This window comes from Onychomys torridus, chromosome 9 (assembly GCF_903995425.1).
Source record: "Onychomys torridus chromosome 9, mOncTor1.1, whole genome shotgun sequence".
Classification (NCBI taxonomy): Eukaryota; Metazoa; Chordata; class Mammalia; order Rodentia; family Cricetidae; genus Onychomys; species Onychomys torridus.
Genome location: NC_050451.1, coordinates 19383330 through 19406936, shown reverse-complemented (window position 1 = coordinate 19406936; position 23607 = coordinate 19383330). Strand labels below are relative to the sequence as shown.

The window sequence follows — 23607 nt, the reverse complement described above, 5'->3', positions numbered from 1 at the left end:
AAGGCAGGCTTCCTGACCTAGCATAGCACACAGACTCAGCCCTGTGTATACAACCACCTCTTGTAAAGTTCTCTTGTTCTTGGGGATCCATACTGAAGCAAACCTGCACACAGAAGTAACTGTCAGTGTGATGAACTCTAAAAATATCCTCCAAGCAGAATTCAGTGTTTATCAGTGCCAATCAAGGACACAGTTCTAAAAGACCATGTCTGCACAATACCACAACACACACTTAGGTACTTAACTGAAGCTCCTAGTGATGAGCACACATCCATCTCCTGAGGGCAAACAACTCGTGACTGAGTGTTCTGCCCGGAACACCCAGGCTCCTCTCTGATGAGGCAATACAGATGAGAAATGCAATAAAGAAAATAAATAAATAAATAAATACATAAATAAATACATAAATAAAGGAAGAAAGAAAGAAAGAAAGAAAGAAAGAAAGAAAGAAAGAAAGAAAGAAAGAAAAAGAAAGAAATGCAGGTGAGAAAAAGGACAGAATCAGCTTGGAGGGGTTGGGGTGTGTGGCTGAGGTCTAAAGCCTTACAGTCTGCCTTAAACAGAGGGTCACCAGTATGACTTCAGGGCTCTTGGTGGAAAAGATTCCACTGAGGCTTCTGGGGCCCTGTCCAGGATTTCTGTGCTGAGGGCTACTGGTGGCCTAGGAGCTGGCTCTTGTGTGAAAAGCCATTAGGTACACCCAAGCAGGACAAAATGGGGAGAGGGCACAGGACAGAACTGCCCTGGTGCCAAGCCTACACAGCCTGGGTAGTTTTTTTTCTAAAAATTGTCAGCATGTTAAGAAATGTTTGTTTTTCAAGTAGTTGTCTAGGAATGGGGATCTTGAACATAACACACTTCTACCTACCTTCTTGTGTGTGGTACAGCTAAGGCAGTGGTGGGTATGACAACAGATACAAGATTTCCTTCCCAACTCTGACAAAGACCAGCTATGTGATCTTGACCAAGATCCTTAACCTCTCAGGTCCCTCATCTGTGAAGTGGGCAGAACTGCTGTGGAGCTCAGTGGGCTACTGGAACAGAGGCCTAACAGTGGCCAGTTTTCTGCTACCTGCACAACTGTATCCTTGGGCATACAGGACTGGTCACTGTGTGCCACTCCTACCTGCTATGGGTAGGCCCTGAAATGGGTTGGCTAAGTGTGGTTAAGCATGGATGAGTCCCATCATTGGGAGAGACACGCCCAGGGAGCTAGAGAAGACAGGACGCAGAATGGAGGTGCATGCCAGCATAGCTGTTGTTTCTTTGTGCAAGGTAGCCCTGCCAGCTCTTCAGCCATTGGATTTAGGCTTAGTTAGGCTTAGTTAAGTGATTGGTTAGTTTAAAAGCACACTGGCAACCAGTCTCATGATAAGTTAAAAAGCCAGGGAAGCAGTTCAGCAGGAAGGCACTTGCCTAGTACTGCAAAAGTAAAATGTGGAATATTACTTTACACTGTGTGAGTATATGTCACTCCGATTGTTTTAATAAAGAAACTGACTGGTCTATAGCCAGGCAAGATAAGGTTAGGCTGGAGAACCAGACTAAGAAGACACTGGGAAAAAGAAGGGCAGAGTCAGGGGAGACACCAGGAGACACAGAGCGAGCAGGATGGGGAGTATGTACATGAGGTAAATGAGCCTCAAGGCAGCACATAGATTAATAGAAATGGGGTCAATTTAAGTTATAAGAGCTAGCTAAAAACAAGCCTAAGCTATTTGTCAAGCATTTATAAGTAATATTAAGGCTCTGTGTGGTTATTTGAAGATCAGCTGGCAGGACAGAGCTGATGGGTGGTCTAGATGGAAAACTACCTAAAGTAAAATAAATTAAGAAAAGCATTTGTCTCTCTGAGGTTGCTTTATCTCTAGTTAGAACTCACCCACCACTGTGAGCAACACAGCTGAGCCTAATGGGCAGTGCAACATGGCAACAGAAAATGTACATGAATCCCAGCAGGATCTGGGTCATAGGCCACCATAGAACAGCTGATCTTTGCCTGGTCATCAGATTATGACCCTCCCAGAACTGCACCAGTAATAACTGTCCAGAAAGGCACAATGCATTGGGTTGTGCAGTGGGAAACATGGATATGGCAGTGTATGGTGTGTGATCTCATGACCTTTCCAAACCGATTGCTAGGTGATGTTGGAAGGAACTCAAAGAGAAGCAAACCACAGGTTTCTGTGACTATGATGACTAGAATGTAGGCACTGTGAGGTGAGTCGCTAGAGCTCTACACAGGTAGACATCAGCCCTTTATGCAGCAGGGAGTTTGGCCTGCTATCTCCAGAACAAGCACCTGGAACCCCAGCTTCTGAGTTCTAGGCTATAAGAAGGGACATGTCACCATGTACTGTGTCAGGGCTCAGTATGCCTGGGCCATTGTTTTTTTTTTTTTATAAGTAAAGTAGTTGGTGCAGCACCATCCATATTCTATGGCACATCTTACTGTGGCTGGCTGGAGGAGCAGGATTGAGTCATTCTGACAGAGGGCTTACATCTTCAAAGCCTAAAATACCTACCATATGGCTCTCCACTGGAACAATTTACCATCCCTGGTCTACAGCAACCCAGGTGGGCTTGGATTGGGTCTTTGCCTGGGTCTTGAAGGAAATAAGCTGTGCTTATTTTTGTCAAGAGGAACGAGGAAATGCTGAACGAGCATTATCAGTGGAGTGCTAACACTAGAATTGAAGTCATCTCACCTTGTGTAGTAGCTCTGTTCAAGCTAATGAGGAGATGAGCAGGACTAAACATGTCTGGGGCTCTGTAGGAGCAAGGAATTATACAATATGCTGAGTACACTTGAAGTTTGTATGATGATGCTTCATTGGTGCCAGGCTATATAGTCTATATTCCATGATATATGGTGTGTACCTAGACATTAAGTGTGCAATGATGTTTAGTAGATACCAGATATTATTCCATATGCCATCTACATAGGAATTAAGTGTGTACAGTGCTTAGAAGGTGTCAGGTACTGTTCCACATGCTGAGTACACAGGAATTAAGCATGTATGGTGCTTACAAGGTTCTAGGTGCTACTTCACATGTTGTGTACATGGAAACTGATTTCACATTCCCAGTAATACTGTGATAAAGATTATGCGTCTCTATATGGTGGAAAATTTTTGATTGTTAGTTGTGACTAGATTAAGAAACACCTAGGGCATTGATGAAGCCTATCTTTGGGTGCGTTTGTTCTTGATAGTGATTTCAGAGAGGGTTAGCCAAGGGGGGATCCCTGCCTATAAAGTGTAGCTTCATGTGTTGGGGATCCAGACTCATGTGCTGGGGATCCAGACTCAGTCATCAGGAGAACGGAAGAAGCCAGCTGAGAGCCAGCATGCCCCTTTCTCTGCTTCCCGAATTACTGAGATGTGAGCAAACAGCCTCTTGCTACCACATAAAGATGTATTGTGCCCTCAAATGGTAAGCAGAGAAACCTCTCTGCCTTTAAAGTCCTACTTGGTCAAGTTTTCAATCACAGTGACTAGAAAAATAATTAATCCATTCCATTTGTCCAGGTGTGAACAGCAGGAAATGCAATGCACATGTTTGTCGATGGTCATCAAGCTGGAAGGAGCCTAGCTGGGGTTTGATTCCTGAAATTCACACTGTAGACTATACTCAGAAAGCTAGTAATGGAAGCATAATACATGACTCAGGCCAAAATTGTGCATAAATGATATATGTGTTAGATATGACCCAGGGCATCACTAGGCATGCATGGCTGGTCTCAGACTCATGATCCTCCTGTTCCAGCTTCCCACCTGCTGAGTCTAGGAAGTCATCAGTACCTCTGGATAATCACTTTGTTTATAATATTCTTTCATGATTTTATATTGCTAAACCTTTGACTAACTACACTTTCACATTTTTTTTCTCTTTGTGCCCTGGAAAACAAGTCACTCAACTGGAAGTCCCCTAAAGGGGACCATTCCAAGGGTGTGTCTAGTGGCTTTGTTGCCATGGTGATGTTGTGTCAACAGCAGCCGCTGACTGTCCCCAGAGGTGAACCACACCCATTCATGAAGTTCTGACCATCATCATATGTCACTGCCACCTGGTCCCTTGGAAGATGGAGGTCCCCCCCGCCCCCCCCCCATAATGGTAAGGTCATCATGGTCATAACAGGCAGAAGTCACTACTGGCACTACTTTTATCTATTTATTTTGAAGAGGGTCTCAAGAATCTCACTCTGAACTTGAACTTTCTATGTAGCCAAGGGGGACTTTGATGTTGAGCTTCCTGCCTCCACCTCCTGAGTGAACAGGCAGGTTCCACAATGCCAAGTTTAAACAGTGCTAGAAATGGAATCCAGGATTGCACTCTACTGGCTGAGCCACATCCCCATCGTCTGTTACCTCTTGAGAAGATGTTCTGGATTCTATTTGGGAACCCTACCTTGGAGCAGAGGCTCCCCACTTGGAATAGTGACCCTTCTTCTTCAGAGAAGAGCTAGATCAACCAGGAGCCAATAGTGCCTTTGCTGGTAGTCAAAGTGGTGCATGTACATGACTTCCCATATCCCTCTAATTAAACAGAGGCATTCCAAAGGAGAAGTTGTGACGAGTCCATCCCTTTACTGTCAGTAGGGGAAGTCTGACGTGACCGACTTCTTACAGACTTGACAGCATAAGAATATTGGCTGTCTGTATCGAAAGCCTTGGAAGCGATAGGAAGGGGGATGGAATTTGTCAGTTGGTAGAGTGCTTGTCTCGTGTGCACAAGGCCCTAGGTTCAATCCCCAGTAACTCCTTACCCCCTGAAATCCATACTTACACACCCTTCCAAGTGTATAAGCCACTGACTTACCATCTATTGTTAATAATTTATCCACAGCTATGCCGAAGACTATGAAGTACTATTTAAAAAAGATAAAAATCAGAAATACCCTATCATATAATAGGGTTAATTACATAATTTATAATGTAACCACCAGCAATTATGTTAATTGTATCACCACAGAAACTATGTAGTTGTGTAAATTTTGATCATAAAATATAATTAAATATAAAAAGCCATTTAAAATTGGCTATACATTATAACATTATATATTTATTTTTGTATAAAAATATAATTTATTTTTGTAAAATCAAAATCTATAAATGCAAATAAACACTGAATTTTAACAAATTTTTCTCTGGGGAAGAATCATGCTGTTTTCTATTTTTCAGACCCTGACTATATTGGTGTTTTAAATAACCAATAAGAGTGTGTTTTGTACTTAAACATTTTATTTATTTTTCTGAGTACATTGCTGCTTTACTTTCCCATTGTTTTCCCTCCTCTCGATTTCTACACTCTTTTCTCAGCTAGCTCAAATGCAGAGTGAGTTTCCCCTGCCACCAGGGGAAAGGCAGCCAGTGCCCAGCCACCCCAGCATCCAGTATTCCAGTTCCACCCTTGCCGGGAACTCCATGATCTGGTCTAGTTCATGGTTCTGATGAAAGGATTTCCCATCCTGAGACTTGGGTCCACTTAACCGAGTTTATTGGTTGTTTGTGCTGGTGTGAGTTTATTTTTGTTGGGGTTTTTCCTAAAAAGTGTCAGAATCCCACAGTAAAACAGGAGGTCAGAGGACTAGCTGAGCAGTAGTTGATGAGAACAGTTTGTGCTTCGGGACAGGAAACCGCTAACTCTGCAGGTCAGCATCTGCCTGAGGGAAGACAAGCCTGATGCTGTCCTTCACGGCCATCATGCAAGCAGGAAGCTGCCATACCTTCTTCAGATTTCTGGGCTTGAGATAATGAAAATTGTTTGGAAATCAAGAATCTTGTTTGTGATGATGGAGTAGCTAATATCTGTAATCCTGGCGCTCAGGAGACTGAGGCAGCTGGATTGCTGTGAGTTCCAGGCTATCCTGGGCTACATGTGAGACCCTGTCTCTATAAGTACATAAGTAAGTAAATTAAAAGTTTCTTTTTATTTACCTTCCAAACGGACATTAGAAATGGATTTATTTTCATATTGTGCATCAAGTGGACGTAATGCACCAGCATTCCACTGAAGCCCTGTGAAATGTTAGGATGTGTTTAAGTGTATGCAGCTAAGGGTGAGCACTAGCAATCATTGCATGAATATAAGGTGTTTAGACAGTGCTGGCAGGAACAGAAGGGAAGAGAGTTCTTTGAAAGCAACTCTCACATTCCCAGGGAGAGCAGGACTCATAAGTGAATTTCCCCAAACTGGCATTACACTGGAAAATAGTATCATGTTTCTTAAAATGATTGATAAACGGGAAACTCTTGTCATTGCTTTGTGGGACCGAATGACATTTACACATTTGTTCATTCTATGTCATTAAGTCGTCGGAGGACTGAGGAGGAGAGTGGAGCCTGTACCATTCATACTCAAAGGAGATAGACTCCAGCCCCATAGCTACTTCTTGAGACAGCTACTTGGAGCTGCTCCCATCAAGGATGTTCTGACATGTTGATGCTAGGCTGCCCCCTGACTCGTTTGGCTATCAATCAGCATGCTGCTCTGGACACCTGTGTGCTTCTTTCACAGAACTGTGAGCTAAGGAAAAGGCTGTGGTATGAAGACATCAAACCGTCACTGACATGCTACACAACAGTGCCTGACCAACACATACGGAAACTGCTCATGCTGATGAGCCCAATGCCACTGAGCTTGTAAAGTTATCCTAGCACTCTTACATCTAGATGAATCATTCAGTGTAGATATAAAACACCAGACCTGCACAGCCAGATAGAGAGGACTAAATAGCAGCTCTATAGCCAGGGAAGAGCTGGCTCGAGACGGCACAGTTCCTTGGAGACATTTCTGTAGATATGTCTCATCTGCCCGTGCGTCACTTTTGGTTTCTTCCTTAAGATCACAAGGCCCTCTTTCACTCAGTTATACCTCTTGGCCTTGACAATGGGTATCTAACGTGATTCAAAGCAACCATCTCCTGTCAGACACATGTTCAGCCCCCAGTGTTCTGTGGGCAGAAGCTTTAATCCAACTCTGCTGAATTTACAATGCATCTACAGTAGCAAGTTTGTACAAGCTGAAAATCAAAGTGTAATTCAAAGGCCACAGGGCTGGCTGAGGAGGCAGCCAGGAGATAAATCCCAATTTCAACCTTGGCTCACTGCAAATTGTTTCAGTGGACTGTCAGTCATATTTAAAAATAAAATAGAAATACAAAGACACCAGATGGCATGTCCCAAGAGAAACAGGGCCATGCTGCTTAGGACTCCTTCAAAATGTTCTTAGTAAGAAAGAACTTGGTGGGGAGGGGGGCATTTTAAAGGCCCAGGACTGTTTGACCCCAGTCACTCATTTACAGACATTTCTGAACTTTAAACTAAAGAAATGAAAGCAGATGACAGAAACTATGAGATACAGCCAAGCTACAGTCCCAGCTGGAGCGGATGCTGCAGGTATCAGTCTAGCTTGCTTCTGGAGTGGAGGAGGTCACATCACGGGAGTTAAGGGAAAATGAGGAGGCAAAGCACTGGCGGTACTCACCTTGCACCCCTCACAGGCACTGACGCCATAGTGGTACCCCGATGACTTGTCCTGGCAGACGAAGCAGGGCTTGTACACCCGAGGAGGAGGAAGCGGAGATGGTGGGCTTGGGACGAGCTCCTCAGAGCTGGTACTCTGTGTCTCAATTGCTAAGGTAGAGAGAAGAGGGAGGGAAACAAGAGAAGGCACATTTCAGTTCCTTTAGCTTTCCCCAGCCAATTCCAACATCTCCGCTCCAAGCTCACAACCCTAGCAGGATCAAGCCCACAGAAGCAGTTGTCCTAGCCACCACCCGCCAGTAGTGATGCTGAATGACCCCTGCAAGAGCAACCTCACATGTATCTAATTTGAAGTTCACAGGCACCATGAGGGCGATGGATCCCAAGTTACCCACGAGAAACAGAAACCCAACATAGGTCCCTCAGGCAGAGCCTTGTCCAAGACCAGCAGGGAGAGGGAGGAACCAAAGTCCAAAGTCAGCCCTTTGGACAAGCCCTGGATCTCTCTTCTGTTTCCTCTGGCTTTCTTTTTATCTAGTTGTGGATGTATTATGTGATGCTATTGCTCACTTAACCAGAATTTAGTTATTATTTATTGTGTATTTATTATGACAAAATAAAGAAATGTCTGCCGAAGTCCAGAATCGTGGGTGCATGTGCCTGAGCTTTTACCATGTAGCCATAAGGGATAAAAAGCATGATTTCGGGAAGCCCTGCACTGTGTTGAGCTGGCCCCGGGCCTTCAGCACCAACAACCCTGAGCTTAGAAAGCATAGCTTCTGGCATGTACACACAAAAGGTACATTTTGATAAAGCCCCCGTTGGTGTGCACTTCATGTCGGAGATGGAGTAGGTTGCACTTAGCTCTAACTTCTAAGTCATATACATCTGTATTATGGACATACATTTATTCATTTGTTCTTTTGTTCATTCATTCATTCAGTCAGTCAGTCACTCATTCATTCGTTCATTTTAGGAAAGGAATCACTATTATAGGCCAGAATAGCCTCAAACTCTCAGTCCTTCTGCCACTGCTTTTCTGATGCCATGGCATAGACACATGCCACCATGCCCAGCTTTTCATTCCAGACTATAAACCACATGATCCCTATTTTCATTATTCAACCACTCAAACTCCACTGAAATGGAAATGTGTAGAGCTTGGACCAGAGCTCTGCCACCGAAGTCAGAGCAGGGACTGGCCCTTTGCTTACTGTGGGCAAACAGAGCATACAATTGAGACGAGTCAAAAGGTGTTCCAGAATCTTCCAATCTCCAAATCACTTACAAGCCCCAGAGTATTTGCACAATGATCAAATTTCTGGTTGTCACACTGCTCATAATGGTGCCGGTGAGACGCTTTCCTGGCTGGTTTCTTCTGTAACTATGCTTACAGCACTCAAGTTCCTCCACTTGCTGAGCCTGCTGCTAAGCCACACTGTCTCAGTTGTGTGTAGGGGGCTCCCACACCGGGCACAGTGCTCTCGGCTGCAGAAGCCTCCCTGAGTCTGCACCCGTGCATTGGTGCAAGCAAGATAATTATTCAAAGGTTAAAATTAACCTGCCATCTGCCTATGGGGAGCCTCCAACAGTCACGGACAAGGTCAGAGTCCTCACCACGCTCTAAGGGGTTTCTCATGACATGCCCTCACTGATGTTCATCCTCCATGATTCCCTCGTTGGCTGAGTTCTAAATAATTGCTTTCCATTCTTCTTTTGAACAAGACAAGCTCAAATAGCAATATAAGACACACCAGCTCTGCCGCTGGACCTGTAGCTCCAGCCATGTAGGGAAGGCAGAGACCTGATCCCAGGAATTTTAGGCTAGGTTTGGAGCATTGCCAGACCTTGTCCCAGACAGGTAAGCAAATAACCATACCAACCATTTTCTCCACCTACAAGTTCCAAGACCATCAGGTTTGGCTATTATTTTTATCTTAGATCTCAGAGTAAGTTCCACTCTCTCAGAGATGACGACTCTAAAGTGTCCTTGCTGTGGAAGGGAGTGTTGCTCAGTGGTAGAGCTTGTGCTTAGCATGTTTGACACCATGGGAACAATCCCCATCACAAATCCAAAGGACAGAAGAAAAACAAAATGGCCCCTCCCTATCCCTAGTCACGGTGTCATATTACTTTATCTTATTTTCTATAAAGTTTTAACTGTTGTCAAGATTTAGAAAGTTTGTCTATTTACAACTTCATATTTTACAATGGTTTCCCCCACCCCAGGTACCATCTTTGTGAGACCAGGAACCCCATCTACTGTGCTCATAGCTGTGAGGAAGGACTAGGGGCCTTCCCATAGAGCAGATAATCAATAAGCACTGGTTGAACTAATTCATGAACTTTTCTCTTTCTTTTATCTTTTCAAGCACTAAGTGCTCTTCTACGTAGTTAAATGGTAGCATTTGAAATCAAAAAGCACTCTTATACTCATTTGCTTCCTTAAAAAACTAATTAGCCCTTTGGAACAAAATCAACTATAATGATAGTATTTTCATAATTCATGAAAATCTTGGAAGGAATTCATTAGGGTGTATGGGTCCTAGTAGATAAATCCATTACGGTCTTTACAGGTTAGGTCTGTGGACAGTAGTGACACACCAGTCTCGAGTGCGGACTTCTCTGGCACACAGAAGCCCTGGCTCGGGAAAAGGTGGTGCAGTGGGCCAAGTGTCCAGCAGACAGAGAGGGGCTGGCTTGAGAAGTCTCTAAGGCTTGCCTGGACAAAGCCCCAATGGGAAAGCACCCTCACACTCTTCAGTGTCCCTCTGAAAGCTGATAAGGAATCGTGGCATCCACAAGAAAATAGCACTTACTGAAATTAATCTTTGTAAAATTGTAAGAAAGTTCAGGTGTGAATGCTCGTGAACACGCACACAAATCTCTCACCATCTCTTCACTTTGACATCCCCCTTGTGATTCTGGGGAATCCTTGCCAGACTTCCTTTCATGCACTTAAATACCTTTGTTTGCTTACCGAAGTGGAATTATACTGAGATTGGGGCACTGTTTGCTTTATGGCATCATGACTATAGTTCCTTGTTAGTATTTTTCCTGCAAAACATCTCTCAGGAATGAACATCATCACAGATAATCTCAGTGTATTTCCATCTATTTCTTTGGGATAAAGTCTCAGAATTGTAATTACTAAGTTTAATAGAGATTATATTTCAAAATGATTTTGTTAGTGTTTAGTTCATGCCGATAAACTGACTTCTAAAGACTGTCCACATTCATGCCCTGCCTCCCATGCTCATCTTTAGGTTGAGCTGATGTGTGTGCTTCTGGTTGATCCATGGGCATCAGCAGCTCTGCAGAAACATCTCTAGTGCATACTCTGTTCTTCACATGAACAAGGCTGCAGACCCATTGTTAATACACCCTGTTCTTCACATGAATGAGGCCGCAGAACCATTGCTAATACACTCTGTTCTTCACATGAACGAGGCCACAGAACCATTGTTAATACACCCTGTTCTTCACATGAACGAGGCCGCAGAACCATTGCTAATACACTCTGTTCCTCACATGAACGAGGCCACAGAACCATTTCTAACCCTGTTCTTCACATGAACGAGGCTGTAGAAACATTGTCAGTGCACCCTGTTCTTCACATGAACAAGGCTGTAGAAACATCATCAGTGCACCCTGTTCTGTACATGCATGAGGCATGACCTTCTGTGGAACAGCTGCTCTGGCTTTCCTAGGATTGTAGTAAATAGAGCCCTGTCAGGGCTGGACTCAGCTGTTACAGCCATGCCCTGAATTTCAAAAGTGGGTGGTAATTTCTATACATATGTCATTTCAAATACCTGTACTGAAGGGAACCAGAATCTTATCTTCCCAGTGAGGAAACAGAATGGGGAGTGAGCTAATCCCAAAAAATGTGAGGCACAGTAAAGACTAAGGAGGTCTGTAGATGTTCAAAATCCCCAAACATTTTAAAGAGGCAGAGAGTAGCCTTCCCCCTGGATGCGCATCATTTGTAACATGAATAGGCTTTTCTGAAATGCCTATGGGACTAAAAATCTCTTCTAAGCAATCAGCAGAGCCCTGGACTCCATATTCTCACCAACCAGCATGGCCATGGGCCTGTTTGCCACAGCACAGGAGAACTATGCTCTCACCCCATGTGCCCAGTTGCTTGTAGCCCAAAGGACGGGATCATCCAGACTGTATCAGATGCTATGTGGAGCGCAAGATGAGCTGGGCCTGGTGCTGCAGGGCTTTCTGCCCTGCGGCTTGGGAGGCCAGGGCAGGAAGGAAGGTGACAAGCCATGGCCTGGGCTACAGAATGATTCAAAGGCCAGCCTAGGCAAGTCAGTGAGATCCTGTCTCAAAATTAAAAAAAAAAAAAACTTTCTGGGGGGTGAGTATAACTAAATGGTAGGGTATTTGCTTAGCATACATGGGACCATGGGTTGATTTCTCAGTACAAAAGCAAAACGAACCAAAAACGACTGTGTATTTATATATGCAGTCTGTGGTCTTACACTTCTTCCATGTGACCTACAGGGCTTAAAGCGACCCTAAACCAAAGGGAATAAAATAAAAATTTCAAATTTCAGCAGCAACAGAGTTGGCTGAAGGCAAACACTCCAAGGCATGTTCTAGAATGGAAACCAGGATGTGGCACCAAGATAAAAGATGCAGAGGATTTCAATGGAATCACTTGGTCTTTAGTGATGTAGCATAAACACACTTAGGCTAAGTTTATTGGAGTTCCTCTTCCTGCCTGCCTCCCTCCCTCCCCACAAAGAGGTGGGGATTTGGGGGGATGGAGCTAGCTCTCCTTCCCCAGGGACAGTTTTGGTATTTAAGGTGGATCCCCTTTCAGTGGACACCTTTGGCATTTAAGGTAGATACAGATGGCTTAGCCATTGATCTGCTCACGGTCACCCTGCTTAAATCAATAATCTATTAGTCCCTTTAAATTAGAGTTGGATTCATCAAATGCCCTTGAGAGGCCTCAAACATTTTCTTCCTTATTCCAGGCAAGTACAATCAGTCCACAGAATGATAAAAATTTCGCTGGAAAACTCTGCCGGCTCAGCAGACAATGCGTTCTGTATTAGCTCATTCAGCAATCTCCAACAGGCCAAAAAAGCAGCTTGTAGACGTCCTGGGGGAAAGGGGCTCCTGTAGTGTCATTCAATAAAGCAATGGCACTGCAGCCACCCAGGAGGACTGCAGGCTGCGGAGTCAGTCTTTGAGGAATAATTCCGATCTGGCGCTGGACTCCAGCTTGTATCCATTGCTTACTTGTTTACGTACGGATGACTCTGTTATATTAGGTCACTGCCTCCCCACCCACAGTATCATCCAAACTGCGAAGTACCTGCTGGCTTCTTTGCTAGCCTATGGGCAGAGTGGAGGAGCCTGGCTGTGTAGCCGAGGGATGTCTGGGCCCACTGTCACTTAGAAGAGAGGTTGACAGCCCTGCTTGGGAATAATGTATCTTGGTGACTGGGGCCATTGAGAACTAAGTTGGAGCCAAACTTTCACTGAGAGTCTGTGAAACCTTGTCACTACCACAGCGTTCACAGGCTGGTCATTGAATATACAGTGGTCTATTGGCCTGGCCCTTCCTTCTTTCCTCCTCCCTTTCCATTCTTCCATCCGGTATGGGTTTGTTGTTTTTATTTTTTGCTTTGTTTTGAGACAGAGTCTGCTATGTAGCTCAGGCTAGCCTTAAAGTAACTATTTTGCTAAGGCTGGCTTTGAACTCTTGATCCTGCTGTCCCAGCCTCCTTCTTTCCTATTAATGTTCCTCAAAGCATGGCCCACAGCAGTAGCACCTCACAGCTAGGAGAGCTGGCATTGGCCTTCAACTTGTGACTTTTCAGCTGGTCTGTGGTGAAAGGCCACTTCCCAAGTCCACCTTTCATTAACTGATCACACGCAACCAAAACCAAAAGGAATCTCAACACAATACAGATGGAGGAAAGCAAAGACCATCCCAAAGCAGAAGCTACAAACTAGCTCTAACAGACACAACAATCACACCTTCAAGTTGCTGGAAAAGGTTCAAACCCTGGCTGTCAGTTTTTGCCTCTCTCCCACTGGGACTGGCAGCAGGCTACTGAGGTGCAGGGACCAGCACAGGGATCCTGCCTGCACACCTAGGCTGCCCACGAGAGCCTACACCCATTGGGCCAGCACAAAAACAAGACCAGTTCTACCACTGAGGCAGCTTCTTAAACATTCCATAGCTCTAAGGGTTGGCTTGGTCTCCAAATAAAGCAAAAAAGAAAAATCTTAAAACAAAAGAAAAACCCAAACATTGCTGCCTGTTACGTGGGCTTTGCAATCAATAACTGGACTCACCTGGGAAAACACAGTGTAAGTGTCCTGTTGTCAACAAAGCACCCAAGTGTCCCTTAAACACACAGAATGTCTCCAACAATAGCTGCTTCACAATTCCTTCCATGCTTGGCATTTTTCTAAAGGTTAGATTAAGGAGCAGATAGTGCATTTAAGAGCTCAGTAGATTCTTGGGCCTTTGTGAGAGCTAATTTACAGCTCACTAGCCCCTGTTGACAGATTACAGGATTCTATATTCAGCTTGATTAGAGGCAGGCAGGTATCAGGCATTATGAAAGGCCTGCCTCTTTACTAGAACCTTCTGATTGAGACAGTATTTTAATGCAGCCTCTGGGCAGCTGATACTTGCATGAAAAAGGGGGCTGCAAAGCAAAAGGCATTTCCTGCACAGCCCCTGGAGAGTTTGGAGCCTAGCTCTGGCGGCGGGTGGGACTCACTGCAGCTAATTAAGGGCGAATGGCGAAGTTGCATTTGGTCAAAACATCCAGTTAGGTTGGATTTTTGTTGGCACCAGACAGCCAATCTGAACGCACCCCCCTTCCCCCGCCCCACTTTTCAGAAGATTCTCTGCAGGATCGCAAAGCCCACAGCTCGGCTCACATACATAGGGGAGAAAGTCAAAGGAAACGCCAAAGTTCAACTAAAGTACAAGTAATTAGAACCAGATTGGGCTGTTGCATGCGCGCATGCGCGAGCGAGCTTTCAGAGCCTTTTTATTAACATGTCATTTTCAGGCCTGGGGACGCCCTGGGGGGGGGGGGGGGGATGGGGGTGGGAGACTCTGCACCAACCAGGCCTGGAGAAGAGGCTCCCAGGCCTCTCAAAGGGAGGTTTGCAAACGTGTGGTTCTCCAGGAGTGCAGGCTGCCAGTGGTGGAGCCTGAGGATGCTTCACAGGACAGGGAGGAGGAGCAGCGGAGGGAAACCCCACCCTAGCCTTGGCGTCCTGACTCAGTAACCTGCCAGTGACCCTGGCGCTGTGTGTGCTAGCCCAGATCAGCACTGACCCTAGTGAAGCAGGAGAAGGGATGTGAGACTCTCTCTCCTGCTCTGGCCACACATGTGACAGGTGCTGGACACAGGCAGGGATTGAAAAGGCTCCGCGGCGAAGGCTGATTACTAAGTTGATAAAGAAAGCCTTGCTTTTCAAAGTATAGTCCCTGACCCTCATTCTGGTTATTGTGAGGACACGGGACCCAGGCCACCCCGGGGACTGTGGATCATCTGGGCATCTTACTAAAATAGCCAGATAATCCCTGTGTGCATTGCTATTTAGATATTTTAACATGAAAATGTATGTCCACTGTCCTCACCACTTCTGATTCCATTTTGCTGGGTCTTTTTGGCTGGGAGCTCCACCAGCTTCCCAGTGCACCTTGGAGTAAATGTTTCACAAGTTACGATGTACGCTCTGTGGAATTAGTTTGCCTGACACCAGAAACCCTCTTCTCACACAAATTTGGTTGTGGCTTCCAGCCAGTGTGGGCTCAAAGTTATCAGGAAGGGACCTGAAGGAGCAGTGTCTGTTGTCTACTGAGCACTTGCTATATTCCTGATCTTGCTAACCCATCACTCCTCCTGGAAACCACAGGGAGGGGAGAGGCGGGGCTCTGACTACACAGAGTCACTGTCGTGGAAACTCACTTTCCCTGTCTTCATTTTCCACCTGTCTTGCTTAGTCTTCGGCCGGCGAAGAATCACTAAAGTTAGGACTGTGGAGCTGGGTAGCCCTCTCTCTTTAATCCACTGACGTGATTCAAGCTCTGAACCTCAAAGAGAGTGGGAAACTGGGCCCATCATTAAGCCCACACCCCACCTGTCTGAGCTCACCACCAGCAGGAGACACCATAGTTAGTGATGTCATATTTTCACAAGGGACCACAACATGCCCAATACCTATATTTCAACTTTGTCACACCCATCCCACTTCAAGAAACATATGTGGAGTTCACCTTCTGAGGTGTTCTGTGTGATGCTGTTTCCTGGTACAGACAGCTCAGGCCAGCGTTCAGATAGACTTTCCCTGGAAGCACGATGAGTCGACACTGCTAACCGTGAATTATTGACCTGGCTGGAGGCACTGGAGCCCGAGCTGCCTCGGGAGTCAGGTCAGCATGGAACTGGTTGTGTCATAATGTAAAGGTCCCCTTGAGAGTTTATCCCAGTGCCACGAGAGTTCAGCTCCACATTCTCCTTCCACATCAGTAGTCTCATAACTTTTAGGTGGCTATTGTAGAACATCATTTTCATATGCTCAGATTTCCCAGACGGAAAGCAGACTAAAACAGGAGTGTTAAAGCATCCATCATGCAGACACACCTTCTGTAGCTGTGCACAATAAATGTGTGTGAAAGCCAGTTGGCATCAGCCTTACAAAAAAGTAACAAGAAAGCTGTGTGTCGTGGTTCACATCTGTAATTGTAGCATGCAGGAGGCTAAGGCCAGTACACTATAGATTTGGGGCCAGTGTGTGCTACAGTGAGTCCAGGCTAGCTCTTGTCTCAAAACATAATATAAAAGTTAAAAGGAGGCCAGGCAGTGGTGGCACTCGGGAGTCAGAGGCAGGTGGATCTCTGTGAGTTCAAGGCCAGCCTGGTTTCCAAAGCGAGTTCCAGGAAAGGTGCAAAGCTACACAGAGAAACTCTGTCTCAAAAAATAAAAAAAATAAAAAAATAAAAATAAAAAAATAAAAATGATAACTAATGGACTTCTACACAATAAGGGCTCAATAAATGTTAATTAATAGACCAGCATACAGTAAGGGCTAAATAAATGTTAACTAATAGACTGACAAACTGTAAGGGCTCAATAAATTCTATCTAGTAGACCCTTCCAGTAAACATTTCCTTCCACCTTCCTTATTCTGGGGCAGTGTTTCCTAACCAGCACCAGTGTCTCCCGTGAGGACACTGCAGTACTCTGGGCTGTTGGAGTGGGGAGCTGCTGCTAGAGAGATGGGGACCAGCAGCCTCTGCTGTAGCTAAGATCCTCGACCACCAAGATGGCCCAGATCTGATGGAGGACTGAACTTCCTCACACCTTCCTAGGAATATATTAACCTAGTAAGATCTCCACCAGAGCCAGGCACAGTTGTAGACTTGTATAAAGCTGCGCTTGAGTGGGGATCCTCTTTTTCCTGCCCTACAGGTTCTCACAGGCCACTATACCTTTTGTGTGCCCATCTGGGCTTCTTCTCTGTGACCAGCTTTCATGTCAGAGCTGTCCCCGATTTCTATACTAAAGGAGATTAAATACTCTGGCACTCTGGAGGCTGTAAGATATCTCATCATGTCCAATGAAGGTCTTTCCCCTAAACATAAAGTGACCTAGCCCAAATTACAAAGAGTGCTGCGTGGAAAAGGCTGAGCAAGGTGAAGAGAGTCCCGGGAATACTCTGGATAGAGATGCAGGACACCACAGAGGTAGTCGCCTTTGTCCCAAAGCTCAGTGTCCACTCTGGGGATTGTATGCTCACTGCATCTTGGAGTGAGCTCCTCACGGGCCACAGTGAGGAGGTGTGAGAACACACAGGTAAAGGAGCTCACACTTAGTTATTAGAGCGCTGAGGCAGAGGTGGAAAGTTTGTGTGTTAATATGGCTCGCAGTCACCACAGGAAGGCAAATGCCTCTGGAGTCTAGCCAAATAACTGCATCAAGCAATAGTAACACGTTACATTTAAGCAGGTGGCATGCTAGTCACCCACATTCTGCTCGAAGCTTTGTACATGCATTAATTCCTAGGGGATGCCTAGAAAGCACTAGTTGTAGGAGCCTTGTAGAAGCAAGAGGCCAGGGGCACAAGGTGGATAAGGCAACTTGCTGGAGGCCAGGGAACAGTTTGGATAGGTCTTTGAACTTGATTGGCCTTAGGTTCAAGAGTATAGGTCTAAACCAGGCATCAAGAGAAGACAGTTGATAAACTCTTAAGATTTCCCTAAATGTTCCGACAGACTGGTTCCCAGTTAGCACAATGTACAAATGGAAAAACTAAGAAAACAGCAGCTGAGAGACAGGGAGGTGGACATGACACCTTTTTTCTTTCCAGGTTGGGGACCCGAGCAGTGCGCACAGGAAGGGGCCTCGCAGGTGAGCCACCTACACATCAGGTTTTCCCCTCGCTCCTACAGGCTCTGCTTGTCCAGTTCACTTGGTGCAGGAAGAAAAGCAAGAGTAGGAAACCAGAGCCTGGGGACTTCACTGCCACCGTCAGCTGAAGTGGAAGGTCCCACACAGGAGCTGGGTAACCCTTCCCAACAGAGCCTGGCAGGGAGCTGAGACCCAGGACACGGTGCCCACCCCTCCTGTGCCTTGAGATGACTGGTGTGGAGGTTCTGTTACTGATGGAGCCCAGTTCCACAGCAAGCACAGGTTTGCAGGTGGTGACATTTCCTTGAAAACCACTCAAGTTTCTACAGTCATCAGCTTACTGTACAACCTGGCCAGACCCCGTGGCTCACGCTCCCCTTCCTGACTGGATTCCTGGATGAGAGAAAGCTGCTCCTTTCAAAGTGTCTTCCTCTTACTTCTTCTTTAAAAAAGACTGCCAAGGAAAACTTCAAAATGTTCCAAATGTGAGCAACTCCCAAAGCCCGGGCTTTCTTGAATATTCTGAAAATATCCAAAGATGGAAAAATGTGTCCATCTTTATAGATGGGCGACTTGTTTGAGGCTCGGGGTTGAAAGTCTGAGCCCTGGAGACAGCCTTCCTTGATTCAAAGCCATGTGTATCATTCATTAGCTGTATGACAAAATTTCGTTCTCCTTATCTTCTGAGCCTCACTTTCTACTGATCTAAAACAATAGCATGTCCCCGTGGAGTCATTGAGAGTATTCAAAATCACATCATCATAAGGCACTTGGCTCATTGCCTGAACAGAACGTGCCATTCAGGCAGGGTGACTCTGGGGAAGGGGTGAAAGAGCTATGCACCTTCCCAGCCTCCCTCTGGCCATTGGTGTCCTCTCTTGATTGGCTAACCATCTCCACTTTCCCTTCCATACAATTTCCTCTCCTAACAGAACTGAGAGAGTCTTTGGAACTGTGTAAGTGGAGCAAGCCAGATCCCCTGGTTTCTCACTGTGTCCCTTTCTTTCCAAGCCCACTCATGTACATCCATCCAGAGCTCTCTGCTGCTGCTCTCTCCCACGGTTTACCTTGGCAGCTCTCTATTCCAGGTTGCCTAGCATCCTCAGAGTTCTTGGGGTGAGATTCTGAGGCAGGAGGATTGCTGTTTCATATAAGGCCACCCTGGGCTAAAAAGGGGTACCCAGTTTATAAAAATGAATACATACATACATACATACATACATACATACATACATACATACATAAGTAAGTAATAGACTATTTGGGTGGACAGGGCGGCATGGGCAACCATGACTAGCCAGTGCTATGTAGCTGCAGCTGAGTCCTCCTCAAGCAAGTTATTAGGGAAGACTGTCACACAGAGAGACACCTAGGAAACAGCAGACAGTCTGCTGGAGCCAGGAAGGGGAGGATGTGATGGGCCCTGGCTGTGCACACAGGAGCATCACTAGGCCACATGGCAGCTTTGCTACCTTGCTTTCCCATGATGTAGGTGGGGCACATGATAACCAGGAGAGTGAGATGGCTCTAGCCTCACTCAACTGATGGGCTCTGCCCTCAGGACAGTAATAGTCGGCACTGGCGGATGATTGGCAGTATGCTGTCACTGCATTGCCCTATATGCTTCTGGTGACAAGGCTGATGGAGAGCTGAGTCAGGTCACAAGAAGTACTGTAATTCACACAAGGAAGTCCCTGCTTTAAGGTTCCTTGTTATGGCCTAGGTCTCACAGACAGAAACTGGCTTGCTGTAGAACCCACCTTCTCATATCCCCACATGTAAGTCTTGTAATGATAAGGCACATCCCCACTGCCATCTCTTGGGGGCTTTGCTCAGTTTTATAGGGTTTTGTTTGTTTGAGACAGGGTCTCACTGGCTAGTCCTGGATCTCAAGGTGATTCTTTCGTCTTGGCCTCCCAAATGCAATGGTTACTGGCAGGACCCACCATGTCCAGCATGATTTTGAAGTTTGAAAGTGAGGTTGTCTATAACAAATGGCACACAGTAAACATCTCAGGTCCTGTGGGTTCACAGCTTCTGTCCAAGACTTTGCTGCTGAGGGAGTGTGCAGCCATCCACAAAACATGACTGAGAGGCGTGGCCTGGCCACGGCCCAGATTGAGCTAATCTGCTGACCTGTGTGTAAAGATAAACTAAATTAAGACTTCTCTCCCTTACAGCACCCTCCCAAGTTAGGATAAAATTCATGAATTCCCTCACTTCCTGAGAGAGAGGAGAGAGAGAGAGAGAGAGAGAGAGAGAGAGAGAGAGAGAGAGAGAGCATGACAGCCATATGTCACGGAGAGTGGGCCATGTTTGAAGGCACTGTCACCACAATGTGTTGTAAGGGGCTGGCATTTTCTACAAAACTCCCCTCATGGATACACTTGTATTAGTCACAGAGGTCAACATGCTTGCCATAAATACATTTTTGAATTCCTTCCTGCGTCTTCTGTCTAGTGGGATTATTTTTCATGTCTGTTTCCTGGCCTACAGCCAGGCAGAATGTGGGCGTTTTAATACCTTTAATCCATTATATGGACTTTTTAAAGGTCCATAAGACAAAATAAAATGCACTTTCACGGTCAAATATGCAATAAACCTGATACGTCCCTTAATATTTCATACCCATCTTACACCCTGACTGTGACTGTTTCCAGGTTTCAGTGTACAGAGTGATCTGATATGGGCAAACCTATTGCTAATTTCTCATTTGATTGTGTAGAGAACTCTTGGCAATTCATAAACAATGCATTTCTCTGTGCACTTTGGAGAGATTATTGCTCCCTAGTATTCTGAAAATTTGAAGTCACTATCCACTTACGTATCTACTGCTTCTGCCCCAGTGTGTGGCAAGGTGACAAATTAGTCACTCTGATTCTTTGTTGTTCTGTTTGGCTTCTGAGACAGGGCCTCACCGTGTAGATGTGAACTTGCAACAATCCTCTGTCTCTGCCTCCTGAGTACCAGGACTGTAGCCATGTGCCACCACACGAGGCATCAGAAAGTTGATTTTTATCAGGTTATTGTTTTGAAAAGGTGGCAGGCCTTCCACATCCAGTTGCAGGTGGCCCCAAACCTTGTAATCAAGTCTCCTCGTTGGACTGCCTTCTTGTTTCCCAAATTGCTTATAAACTCAACAGCACGTCTAGTGGGCTTCTGTGTGAATGCTACCTGCCCTGCTCTTCAGGGAGGCAGATGTCTGCTTACGGGACTGCTGGGTTTTATTTTCTCCTCACACTGGACACTGCAATTCACAGCCATCACAGAGGGCCTGAGATAATGGCTGTAAGACTCACTTGATACCCACTAGAGGAGGGCTTAGATCACTGGCCTGTTTACCTTTTGTGAAACATCTGTTTCCTATGAGCAGTTAAAAGTGCAAACATCTGTAAATAATAAGCCTGTGTGTGCACATAATTTAATGAATTAGGACATAGAGGGAGCTGAACGGTAGGGTACAGCAATTAGAGTAACTGCCCATTTTGTTAAAAGTATTTTTTTCTTTCACTTGGGAGCACTTGCTCTGTGGGTTCTGAGGTTCCCAGCCCTCCCTGCCTGCCCTCCTCCCACAGAAAATGGGGATGTCTTGTAGATGGTTGGCACAGTGTCTTGTATAGTGAGTGCCCTCATACAGGTGTAGAGCCCCGATCCTCACTACACCTCAGCCACTGTGAGTCAGCTCTGCTTCCCTCTTGCCCACAAATGCTCTTCTGCAAGATGAGGGGAACAGCAGTGGCCTCCTCCTCAGTCCATTACCCCCGTTAAGTACCGGCTCCCAGAAAGCCTTGTAAATACTGGAATAATGTGAAGCTCTCATTTTAGTAAAGACCAGTCCCAAATTGAAGACACTGAGGTAGGAAGTAAACTTGGGTCAGGTTTCTCCTAATTGGTGTTTTGGCTTTATTTCTCTTTTCTTTCTTCACACATGGGTGAAAGGGGAGGAGGAAGGAAATGGTACTGTCTTAGTGAACAGGAAAGACCATCAGAAAAGTCTATGCTGCCACCAATGGGAGTGCCCAAAGTCACATGAAATCAGCTCCTGTTTTCAGGTTGTGTGTTTCCCAGATTCCACTCATAAGGGCTTGTTGTGGCGGTAAGCAGGAGCTACCCCAGCTTTGGCAGCTGCCTTATCATCACTTCCTATATTTTGCATAACCACCAAAAGCAGAAAACACCTGAGGTGTTCTGCAATTCAAGTTCATGTCCACTGAACTACATCCAGCTATTTCTAATGGATGCGATTTCTGAGCATCCACTGTGTGCCAGGTCCTGGGTTACAAACAATGAACATATGATGTATTTAGGGGGGAAACTCCTATAGAAGAAAGTGCTTGGAACTTTCCAGAAACAAATAAGGGCTTCTATACAGTGCAGCTTCCTTGAAGTTTGTTGAGATGTCCAAGCTGATTTGAAAGTAGTTTGAAGATGTTGGAATATCATATCCCCTGCAAACCCAGGATTGGGATGGCCACATTGTTTGCTCCCATGATACAACTACTAGAGAACTCTGGAATCCAACCCACTGGTCCTCTGCAAAGTAAGAGAGAAGCCTTTGCCAGGCTGGAGAACCGTTCTTCTCAGAGGGAAAAGCAATTCAACATTTGACTGAGCTCCCAGCCCTGCAACTCTGTTTACATTCTCCTGTGGTCTGTTTGCCATCTACTTAAAGAGATAATTAGAGCTTGCTAATAGCAAGAGAAGAGAAGACAGGCTGAAGGAAAAAGGGAAGCAAACAGAAGAACAGTAACAGCCGAAGGACACAGCTCCACTGATCACAAGCCGCATGGCAATGGCCAGTCAAATTAATTCTGATAAAATAAACTTCAACATTTACTTCCTCAGACGTATTAGCTACATGTCACAAGCTCATGAGCCACATGTAACTCTAGATGACAATGCATATAATAACATATCGCTTCTATCATATGGTATGGAATGTAAAAAAAAAATGTGGACCTGAACATCTCCATGAATTCACAGCATACAATTAACTGAGTGCTCATAGTGGACCAAGAGTTATACCAGGCTTGATAAAACAGATATATATCATGCACTGCCTGACCTCGGAGATCTCCTGGTGGGGAACTACATACGGATGTATTCACACATGCACACACTTGCAAGCACACACACATGGGCAGACATGCTCAAGGGCACATATCTGTACATACAAAAGGAAGCAGACACAGTGAACATGCCTGATGACAGAGATGGCTGTTCACTGAAAATAATTTCAACTTTTCTGTCCTTAATTTTTTTCTCACAATAAAACATTGGGGAAATAGGTTTTTTTTTTTTTTTTTTTTTTTTTTTTTTTTTTTTTTTTTTAACAAGTATTGCATGCTGTACTTGTTAGTATTTTGTTTGTTTGTTTTTTGGCAACTTAACACAACTAGAGTCACCTGAGAAGAAGAAACCTCAATTAAGGACTTGCTTCTATTATATTGGCCTGTGGGCAGGTCTGTGGAGCATTTTCTTAATTAATGATTGATATGAGAGGGCCTAGGCCACTATGGGGATGTCAGCCCCAGGCAGATGGTCTTGGGCTGTATAAAAAGAGTAGTTGAACAAGAACAAGTCACTACTCTACAGTTTCTGCCTTTGCTCTTGCTTGAGTGTCTGCCCTGCCTTCCTTCAATGACAGATTGTGCTCAGAACGTGGAAGCTACATAAACCCTTTCCATGCCAAACAATTCGGTCAGTGT

General features: G+C 45.4%; 1 protein-coding gene across 2 annotated transcripts in view; it reads right to left on the bottom strand.

Moving 5' to 3' along the window:
• The window catches only part of Rarb (retinoic acid receptor beta), a 331881-nt gene that overhangs the window by 106672 nt on the left and 201602 nt on the right, over positions 1 to 23607 (bottom strand). For both annotated transcript variants that reach the window (XM_036199705.1, XM_036199706.1), the window contains exon 2: positions 7489 to 7637. In XM_036199705.1, coding sequence (XP_036055598.1) covers positions 7489 to 7637 — 149 coding nt within the window. The remainder of the gene's footprint in view (positions 1 to 7488; positions 7638 to 23607) is intronic.